Source organism: Fukomys damarensis, unplaced genomic scaffold (genome assembly GCF_012274545.1).
Source record: "Fukomys damarensis isolate Sample0158 unplaced genomic scaffold, DMR_v1.0_HiC HiC_scaffold_4, whole genome shotgun sequence".
In the NCBI taxonomy this organism is placed as follows: Eukaryota; Metazoa; Chordata; class Mammalia; order Rodentia; family Bathyergidae; genus Fukomys; species Fukomys damarensis.
Window position 1 is genome coordinate 48,389,524 of NW_022900916.1, and position 11,148 is coordinate 48,400,671.

At 33.7% G+C, this 11,148-nt stretch overlaps 1 protein-coding gene across 1 annotated transcript in view; it reads right to left on the reverse strand.

Moving 5' to 3' along the window:
• Nucleotides 1-11,148, reverse strand: part of Cftr (CF transmembrane conductance regulator) — a 177,009-nt gene that overhangs the window by 15,519 nt on the left and 150,342 nt on the right. The window contains exons 22-23 of the mRNA XM_010621897.1: nt 10,065-10,313; nt 3,201-3,356 (exon numbers count right to left, since the gene is read on the reverse strand). Of these exons, the coding sequence (XP_010620199.1) occupies nt 3,201-3,356; nt 10,065-10,313 (405 nt within the window). The remainder of the gene's footprint in view (nt 1-3,200; nt 3,357-10,064; nt 10,314-11,148) is intronic.

Genomic DNA, 11,148 nt, shown 5'->3' on the forward strand with positions numbered 1-11,148 from the left:
TATTGTTACCGGGGGTTGAACTCAGAACTTTGTGCTTGCAAGGCAGACGGTGGAACCAATGAGCTAAATCCCCAGCCCCAGAATCTGCAATACTTATAATTTTAGGCATCCAGGTATTTAGTAATTATAAAACGGTTAATTATTATTGAAGTGAGTGAGAACTGCGGTACTCTCACATTTCATTGTTGATATCTATAGAACCATGCTTTGGCCCTAAGATTTCTCAGAGCAAAGGATGCCCATCTCTGTGGTAGTAGTCAGGTGTGGACATAGACTGTTTTTATATCATAAAGTCTTAATGCAAGAATAGGCCTAGACAGTCCCTCAGACAGCTCACAATCTTTCAAACACACATTTAAAAAAATATTGGCCTGTTTTTCATGAATTAAATGCTCACTCAACAAAGTACAATACTAATGATCAATTTTCAGTCTTGGTGTTTGGAATTGCTTAAGCAGATGGGACTCTGACTATAATCCTCCTTGCTGCCTCTCCATGACCTCACAGGTCACAGGAAAAGTAGAGTAAATTGAAGGAATCTTCACCTTGAAATGGATACAGTAGCCTGTCTTCCAGACTGGTTTGTTTTCCAACATTGCTTTCTAGTTATAGGAAGGATGAATTTAGAAAAAAATAATAAAACACTAAACAAACCTGAAAGGATTTGCCAAAGCTACAGAAATCTTGCAAATCCATAGCTAAAGGATGATGTTAAGAGAGAGGAAGCTTTTTGTTCAGAGTCCCTGTTTCATGTGTCTGAAAACCAGTGATCAGAGCTCTGTGATATTTCAATGTTAGGGATCGTCAGAACTATACCCTTACGAAATGTGAGAGAAAGGAGAAAAAAAGGGATGAAAAAGCAAACAAAATTAGCGGTCCTTGGATATTTCATTCCCTTTTCCTTTTGATTTTTTTTTTTCTTTTCAAAAATCAAATTCCAGGACAGCAAAAAAATTTTAATTTGAACTTTCTAAGAAAAGAGAAAAATAGGGTCAGGGATTTAGCTCAGTGGTTCTGCCGCCTGCCTCACAAGCGTAAGGTCCTGAGTTCAATCCCCGGTACCAAAAATTAGAAAAAATAAAATAAAAGAGAAAAATATATATCCCTTTGCTTGTATGAGTTTGTTCTCTTTCTCTCTTTGTAGTATTCACATAATACTAAAAAGATGTTACTGAAGAAACAGTACACCGTGTCAACAGACGCCTTTGTGCTACCTTGAGTTAGTCCCAGACACCAAGGTCATGAGCCTGCACCTGGGAAGCACTGCGTCGTCAGCAGTTCTGAAGGAGTCTCTAACAGTATTTCTTCTTTAGTTTATATAAACCTTGAAGTCACAGAGGGAGAGGAAAGGCAAGTCTGAAAGATTTACTTGAGCAGAAAAGCAAGATAAATTTGTTCATAGCTCAGTCCTACTTGGTCCCCTCAGGTCTTACATATTTTGGTTGCTAAGTAGAGCTTGCAAGAAGACAAAAATCTCTCAACCACATGGCAGACAGACTAAAAGATTCCCAGTGAAATTGAAATTAACTTTTAGAGCTTGGATTATTCTAATGGACAGATTTGTGTGAGCAAGAACCAAAAAAAAAATAAAAAAATAAAAACAATGTTTCATTATTGTTAGTTAAAAATGGACCCAGAAGGCAGGTTAAACTGAGTAACAACACTCCTGTGGCAACCAGATTCTGTTCTATGTTCTTCAGCATTTTTATTTTGCCTAACGCTATCACCTTGGGATACTTGTATTTCTAGTGTTTCTTTATCTTTAGACCATCTGACAATACCTTTGTTCTTTTTGGAAAAAATAATACTGTTTTCAAAACTCCAGCCAAGATTAAGCTTCCGTAAAACACGGAAAAATCTGGACAAATAAATTAAAGGCATCAGCTTAGGAATTACAATATTTAGTGTCTCAGCCGAAGGTAACAAATGATTCACAAGGGTGAATCAAGAAATACAAGCATTTTTCTTGGTCTGGCTTTGTAGTCAGTCCACCTAGCAATGCTTTTGGCATTTTAATTTTGTGTTAAACAAAGAGAATTGTTAGAACCATGTTAGAATAGATTCAGTGCCTTTTGGTACAAAGGGAGAAAAATGACCATTAAAGTAATGAAAATACCCACAAAGATGAGAATAAATGTCAGCAGAAACACAGAAAATACTTTTCATTTTTGTCTTAAACTGGAAACTGTTGCTACTTTCCTCATGTGCAAGGGGTCTATTTGCACAATAACACAGATAGAAAGGTACTAAGCCAGTGAGGCTAAAGATTCTTTGTGATCCAAATCAAAGAGTGACATTAAAAAAAACCAAAACTACAGATTAATCTGACATGGTTTTTCCTATCCAAAGATAGAAAACAATCATTATACTTTCTATTTTCAATTCTACTACCTCATGCTTCCAAGTGTTTATTTTAGAAGCATCTTTTATGTCTTACAAAGTATTTCTCAACCTGCTGTGATTGCTAACTTGGAGCTCAGACTATTGAAACAGAAAAAAAAAAAAAAAAAAGCTGGTAAAAACAAAACAGACTCCTGCTACAGAATGTGTCTTCTGGGAACCACTTATTAAAACTTTGAACATTTAAATAATTGTATGTCACAAAGAATTCCAAATTTTTAGAGACATTTTTCTCCCTATGACATTTTTTTCTGGCTTCACAGAAAAAAAGACAGCAATGCATAACAAATATATTTTGCAGAATAATGTCACTTTCTTGAGTAAAAGTGTCAAGTAGTGGTAAAGATGTTATTTGAGGGAATGCAGGGATAGCTCAGTAATAGAGCACTTGCCTAACATGAATGAGACACTGAGTTTGATTCTCAGCACTGCCAAAAAGAGAGAAATAAGTTTGGTTTGTTTGGGTTTTTGAGACAGGGTCTTGCTATATACTCTAGACTGGCCTTGAACTCCTGGCAATCCTCCAGTTTCAGCGTCCTGAAAACTGGGATTACAGGAGTGCGCCACCATGCCTGGTGAGAAATAATTTTTTTTTTTTGAGACAGGGTCTCACTGTATAGTTGAGACTGACGTGGAACTCACTATGTAGCCCCCGCTGGTCTTGAACTCACAGTTATCCTCCTGCCTCAGCCTCCTGAGTGCTGGAATTACAGGCGTACGCCACCACTCCCGGCCAAGAAATAATTTTTAAAAAATATAATTTAGCAGCTCATTTTTCTGGCTACATCTTTTTTTCTTACTTGTGGTATCACTCCAAAGGCTTTCCTCCACTGTTGCAAAGTTATTGAATCCCACGACACACCATCAATATGGATTTCACCTTCAGTGTTCAGCAGTCTCAAAAATGCTGATAACAAAGTACTCTTCCCTGATCCAGTTCTTCCCAAGAGGCCCACCTGTCAGATAAAAGTGATGGAATGACTTCTGTGACGTGTAAACATTATACTTATTTCATGAAACCAGTGCATATGGTACAATAAATGTTCTAGAGTTTATACTTATCTGGCTGGTAGTAAACTAAGTGTTTCTGTAAGCCGGGAAACAATAAGACAATGATTGTTTTCCTGGCCCCATCATAAGAGCTCTATTATGGGACTTTCCAAAATGTCTGTTCTCTTCAACAACTGAGAAAAACCAAATCAATCAAATGTTACACATAACACACTGCTGTGTTCCTTGTAGTACTAATTGTAATTGGTAATTATATTTTGCTTATTTTAATTGAGATTACTTGTGCTCACCCCAAGAATCTAAATTCAACAAAGGTAGGTAGTCTATCTTGCTTTTCATTCTCTGGCAAAATGGTTGGCTTATATAAAGTTCTCAATAAGTGCTCATTTGGATTGACTGCAGAATAGCAGGATGGATGGATGGACAGATGAGCAGATGAGTGAACATATACATTTAGCTAATCTCACAAACAAATGGATTTAGTTAATTTTGATCAGTTACCAGATCAACTCTTTATCGGGGTTGGGGTGAGGATAGAACCTAGGAGCTTATATGTGCTAGACAAGGTCTCTACCTCTTACCTGCATCCCTAGTTGGATGGGCTCTTAATTTAAAAATCTTATGCATAGGTTGAGGATGTAGTTCAGTGGTACAGAGCTTGCCTGCCATGCATGAGGCCCAGGTCTTACCATGAGTACCACACATACAAAAAAATAATAATCTCATAGAATTTCATATGCACATTTTCAAATTAGCCAATATTTTACAAATCGTTCATCATCTGTCACTATTTTTCAAATAGAGCAGTAAAGCTTTGTATAAATTATCTGAATATTCCCAATATAGGCAAGGTATAAGGGGAAAGAAGAAAAAAAGTTAAATAGGTGAAAATGATTTGTTTTAAATTCCTTTCTAGATGGTAAAAAGTATTCTGGGGCTTAAATCTCTGCATAATCAGGGTTCTAACGAGTAGAAATGACCACATTGACTTTCCTTAAAAAAAAATCAAAATTTTTAGTTTTCTTTATATCACTAAACTGATGCTGATGCATTATGTCTGCCAAGTTTTCCAATATCAAGAAATCTCATTAGTTTGTAGCTAACAAAGTCAGCTTTTGAGATATATCCTAATTCCAAGTCAGTGTTTTTTAGTAACTTCAATGCAACTCCCCCCTTGGAATTTTGGATCAAGATAAATCAAAGTATTATGTGGATAGTTAAATAATGTTGAATTTGGTGCTAATTGTGATTGCATTGTTCCATGAATAGAACATTCTCAGGACATTCCTTTCAGTATCTTGTCATTTTTTAAAAATCTTATTGAGTTTATTGGTACTTTTAAAATATACAGTACAGTTACATTCATCATTGTCTTGTCATTTTAATACTGCAACAGATGGAAAACTTGTGCAATTATTTTTCCTTTCCTTATAGTCTCCAAAAATCAAAATGACAAGTCATGTGAAATTAGATCCACAATATTTTTATAACTGAACATTTATATTTCCATATATATATTTACCATTAATAAAATATATGTAGCTCAAACTGAATGATTCAGCTACTTCATATCAATTTTTATAGAGACAGAAATGGGAGTGTGTTTAACGAATCAAAGAGTCATTTGGATGTTTTTGCCAATTTGATCTGAAATTTTGATATTCCTGTGAATCATTTCTGTAACTGCAGCATTTTGTAGAGACTACGAGAGAAAGAAGTTAAAATTACTAAAAACAATGGATCTTGAAGTACTATTAAATATTAGTGTATGTAACCACAGGGCTGCCCAATATAATGACATACACAAAATCTGAACAATGTTGATAAGTCTAGGTTTATCGTGAGTATGACTCCAAATTAAAACTGCAACCTCCATTTTGAGAAGAAAAGGGAAAGGAAAAACTAGATATTCTAGTCAGGGAAAAGGTGATCTGGATATTAAAATGTAAACAAAGAAACAAAAGCTTTTTTTAAAAAAGCTATTTGAGATTAAAGAGAAAATGTAGTTTCATTTAGGGTAAAATAGCTGTGAAGTATCTGCTACATTCTTCATTTACTGAAAATAAAATTTTTTAAAGCATAGGTTCAAGTAAGCGTAACTAAAGTAATAGGACATCTTTTCCCTAAATTGCTGCAAGCTAAGTGTTTCAATATTAAGGTCAAATAATTTTTTGACACAAACTTTTTGATTTTTCTTTCCTTTTGTTCTGAATATAGCCAAGAACATTGAAATTCATTAAAATTTTAAAGAGATGTCTATTTAAACCCTGAATTTTCAAATGCTTTTTTTTTTTCACCAAGAAGAGTAATTCACAGCAGGGCTGGCAGTCTTTCAAAAGAGTATACTAATTTTGAATCTTTCTCTTAATTCAGCATATAGGAAATACATTTGATAGCAAGATATCATTACAAACACTAACAGCAAGGCCATATAAATTACATTTATAAGAGAATTGCTTAGAATAGCATTCCAACAATCAATTTTTACTCTAAGGAAGCCTACAACCTAAAAGTTGGCTTAATCCATTTATTCATTTATCCATCCATCCATTCATTTAAAATTTATTCAACTATTATTATTATTATTATTATTATTTAAATTTTATTGGTAAAGGGATAAAACAATAAAAAAAGGACTTCCAGACTCCAGTCTGACAAGTGTGGTACTAGCAAGTGGTCATTCCATCTTAACAAATATAAAGTTTAGCAAACTGAAAAACTAATACCTTTTGTTGGCTCTGCCTTATTAGAAATTTATTCCAGAGCCAAACTGACCTAAGGGAAAGGAAATAGTCAACTCCAGTTCACTCTAGCCATCTTGTCCCACCTAACAAGGTGAAAAACCAGAACAGCACTTGTTAAAATTCATGATTCAAGGGTGTAGGTTCATTAAAAAACTAAGATTTAACTATAGGATTATAGAACACTATCCTACCCCTCAATACAATACTACTACATTAGTAAAGATGTATCCACACAGTTCCTTTTATCTAGCACATCATGTCCACCTTTCAGCAAAAAATTACAAAACATTATAAGGCAAAAAATAAAATAAATAACTTGAAAACACAGAACAAGCATCAGAACTAGAGTTAGAACAAATTGGAATTAGACTTGAGAATTTAAAACAACTCTGATCAATATGACAAATATTTTAATGAAAAAGTAGACGATATGCAAAAACAGCTGGATAATTACACATAGAAACGGAGGAAATTCTAAATTTGAATCAAAAGAAATTCTAAAGATTAAAAATACCATGACAAAAATGAAGAATATATGTGATTAGTTCATAAGTAGACTGTAGGTGGTTGAGAGAAAAATCTCTGAACTTGAGGATGAATCAGTAAAAGCTTTCAATGCTAAAAACCAAAGATAAAAAGACGGGGTGTTCCAGAACTCTGAGACAACTACAAAAGCTGTGGCTTAATATATGGGAAGACCAACAAGTAAAAACGGGACAGAAGAAATATGTGAAACATCAGTGACTAAGGGTTTTTCCAAAGGAGTGCTAAATATTCTACCACATATCCAGAGAGCTCAGAGAAAACCAAGCAGAATAATGTGAAAAATACTATCAAAGCCAAGCCTATCCACCATGGCCTACTACATTCAAAATTTAACAACAACAACAACAAAAAAATCTTGAAAGAAACCAAAGGGGGGAAAGCATTGTCTATAAAAAAAATCAAGGATGTTAGGGAAGGGTGGAAGGGGTGAAGGGAGAGCAGGGGAATGGGGAAAAAAATAAGAACCAAGACACATCATGTAAAGGTACAAGATCCCAATGATGAATGTAATGTATTGTATACCTAAAACATACCAAAAAGAATAAAGGGGGAAAAAAGAAAAAAAAATCAAGGATGAAATCACATTTAATTACTCTGAAATTATATAATCAAGAAATGAGTCGGGTTGGGCTAACGGTACATGCCTGTAAACTCAGTACCCAAAAGTCTGAGGCAGGAGAATTGCTGCCAATTTGAGGCCCACTTGGCTTCACCTCTATCCTGGAGTACATAATGAGACTCTGTCTCAAAAGAAAAATTAAAATTTTAAAAAAGAATTGAGTGCAGTGAAACATTTAAAATGTTGAGAGGAGAATAATCAAGTTAGCATTCTGTATTCCGAGAAACTGTCCTCCAAAAGTGAGAGCAAAATAAGAATTTATCAGACAAAAGTTAAGGGGCAGTGTCATCAGGCTTGTCCTCAAAGAAATCTTAGAAGAAGTTCTTCAGGGAAAAAGAATGAAATAAACTGATATTGTGCAAATGAGAAGGGGACCAAGAAATGGCAGGAGGGAGAAGGGAGAAAACGAGGAAGTACAAAGGATTAAGATGTGCTATAACATATAGCAACTGCCCATAGTGAATGTAATCTTTGTATACTGCAAACATGTGCTAATGAAAATGAAAACTTAAAGAGAAACTTAAACGTATATAAAGTTTTTTAAAAGTTGGATACATAAGAGATGATATCAGAGAGTTAAGTGAAGGCAAAATGGAACATAAATTTTTCTTATTACTTGATCTAAAAGAAAACTGTTCAAAATAATTATAGCAACAATGCATTTGATCATACACACGTATGTATTTTTATATATACATATATAACAAAGAAAAGGAATCCTAGCAAGAACACAAGGGACAAGAGGCTCTGGGAATATTTCATTATAAAGTACTTGTACTATCCATGAAAATATGAGTCATATATAAAAATGAACTAGGATTAGTCATAAATGTATATTGCAAACTCTAGAGAAATTGCTAAAAAAGTAGATTACTATTCTAAGAAAGGAGAAAAAAATGGAATCATAAAATGTTCAACTGAAGCCACAATGTAAAAAACAGTAATAAATAAGATAGATTTTAATCCAACCATATCAATAATCACTTGATGCCAACATCTAAATACATCAATTAAAAAACAGAGATTATCAGTGTAGGTCAAAAATATGACCCAACTATATGTTGTCTATAAAATATCCACTTAAATGTAAAGCCTAATATGGATTAATAAAGGGATAGATAAAGTTAGATCATGCTGAAGCAAATAATTAATCAAGGCTTCCGTTCTGCTTTATATCAACCCATTTGCAGGGATTATTTGTAATGATTGCCTCTCTGGCATCCATCCTGGGGACCCAGGAACAGTCTCAGCTCCCAAGGTATTCATTGATGTGCAAAGCAAAACAGGGTGATTAATTATGCTTTTTCCAGTGAAAGGGAGGACCCAAGGCAAATCATTAACAACATAGTTCCAAAGCATAATTAACATTACCTCACGGTCTGACCACAGAACAGAAATGTGAAAAAGTTTCAGAGATTTCATGAGGCCTCTTAATATAACCAAAAAACTTATACATATACTCATGCTAATATTAGGGGAATAAAAGCTACCGATTCCCAGGGATTAATGTAACTGCACTGTATACCTAAAATGTACCAATAAACAATGAAAAAAATTAGGGGAAAATGTAATCTAAAAAGTGAAATCTCTCTACTTATGTCCATTTAAGATGTTTTTTTCTTGGGAATAGAAAAAATAAATCCCATTCTTGATGAATAACAACAACAAAATAATAGAGGTAATTTTAGTGATATATGATTTATCCTAAGATACAATGATGAGTCAGAATTTCCAGGGTTCCACTTTAAAGCATTTTGCATGGTATTTTACTGCTCACCCTATACTTTTTTAAAATAGAATTTGGCTCAATGCATTAAATGTTTATCAAATATTCCAAAAAGTAAAAGGTAATTGCCTGTTTCTATGTCAGTGTTAATAATGGTAGCTTAATACCTTTACTGACTGTATCTCACCATGGTTTTTAAAATTCTCCATTCGAAATTAACCACAGAAAGATAAAGTTTTAAAATTCAGTTTTCTCAAAACCTGGCTATTTTTATACTATCTCAATTTTAAAAATCAACAAAAATATATAATACTCTTCTCTAGAATTATAAATTAAATCAGAATAAAGGATTTGAATACAATGTAAAACTATAGTGCATGAAATGAGGAAAAAATATTCCAAGAATCAGTTTAAAAAATCTGTATATAGTGATGGGATCTACAGTATAAGAAACACTTCAAAATAATATAGTTGTGTTTAATAAGTGATAAAAGTATTGTTTCATAACAAAATTATTGCTAGCCAAATATTTTTCTATACTTTCCTCTTAGTCAATAAGTTGGGAAAAATTATATCATTGTGAAAGCTCAAAAAAAAAAAGAAACCAAAACAAAAAAAATGTATCATTTGTGTGACAGACTCTCAAACAGATAAAATTGAAGAAGATAAAATTGAACAATAAACTGTTTATCTTATTGGAAGATATTTTCAAGATGGGAAACTTAAAATATGCAGTTTTGATTTGAACATCAACTATAGATGTTAAACCAGCAACTAATTAGATATCCTGCAAGCACTATCACATTTTAACTGAGCCTATTAATACAGTCAAAACTCTGAAAATTAAATTTTATATGAAAAATAATGACTCCATATAACAACTTGAAATACGTGTATTTAGTATCGGTCCTAGTAGATATTAACAGTGTTACAAATGGACTCTAGGAACACACTGCTGTAAGACTGCTGGGATTCACTGAGTAGGGCGTTAACGAAGTGAGGAATGTTTAAATCTCACCCTCTGGCCAGGACTTATTGAGAAGGAAATGTTCTCTAATATGGCACTGCCACCATCTACATATTTCGCTGTGAGGTCTTTGATAGTCATTTGGCCCCCTGAGGGCCAGATGTCATCTTTCTTCACGTGTTGATTCTCAATGATCATAACTCTTGACAGCTGGTCATCCCTGGATGGTTTGACCTGCTTGGCAGGTGCACCTTCTTTTGGCATGTCGATAAACTTGAAGACTCTGCTCACAGATCGCATCTAAAATGAAAATAACACTGTTCGAATTTTGTTTGTTTAAGATCTACAGATAGTGCCATAATTAGTGTGATGTTTCCTAAAAAAATGTAACTTGCAGATTGTGATGATGCTGGTTACTCCTCACTCAGTTATTTTTCAGGTTTTTCAATGGACTAACAGGAAATAATTGAATGTAATTAAAAGTTTAACCAAAGAGAATTAACTCAGACTTATATAAATGGGTCCAGACCTATTTATTTTTGTGACCACTTAATTCTTAGTTACGCAACCCACACATAAATAGACACACTATTCTTAAGAGAATAGATGATGTCAAAGGAAATTTTTTCTACTATGAGCAGTACTGTACAATGCAGTGCAACTGGTATCTTATAATAAAATGCACCCTACCTCAAACCCACAGCAGAAGTCTCACCTTTCTCTTTAACCATGTTAATAGCTATCTACAGTTGTATATTCAGCTAGGTGGTAAGTAGACACTTGATACTTAGTCAATTTTAGGTAACAACATAATAATCCTGAAATTTAAGTCATTAGCAAGTCAGGTGTGGTGCCAGACACCTGTAATCCTAGCACTCTGGGAGGCTGAGGCAGGAGGAGCTCAGCCTTGGCAATTCAGTGACTTAAGGGAGACTTATCTCAAAATAAAAAGTAAAAAGTGTTCGGGATGTGGTTCATTTCAAAGACCCTGTGTTCAATATCACTTACTGAAAAATAAAAGTCAATAACGTATATCTGTAGTTAAATATTTTCATTTTAATCCAAGTTAATTGAATAGCAATTTCCAATGGAGAATAAAATGTGCCTTAATTTGATCCCTGGTACCAAAAAAAAA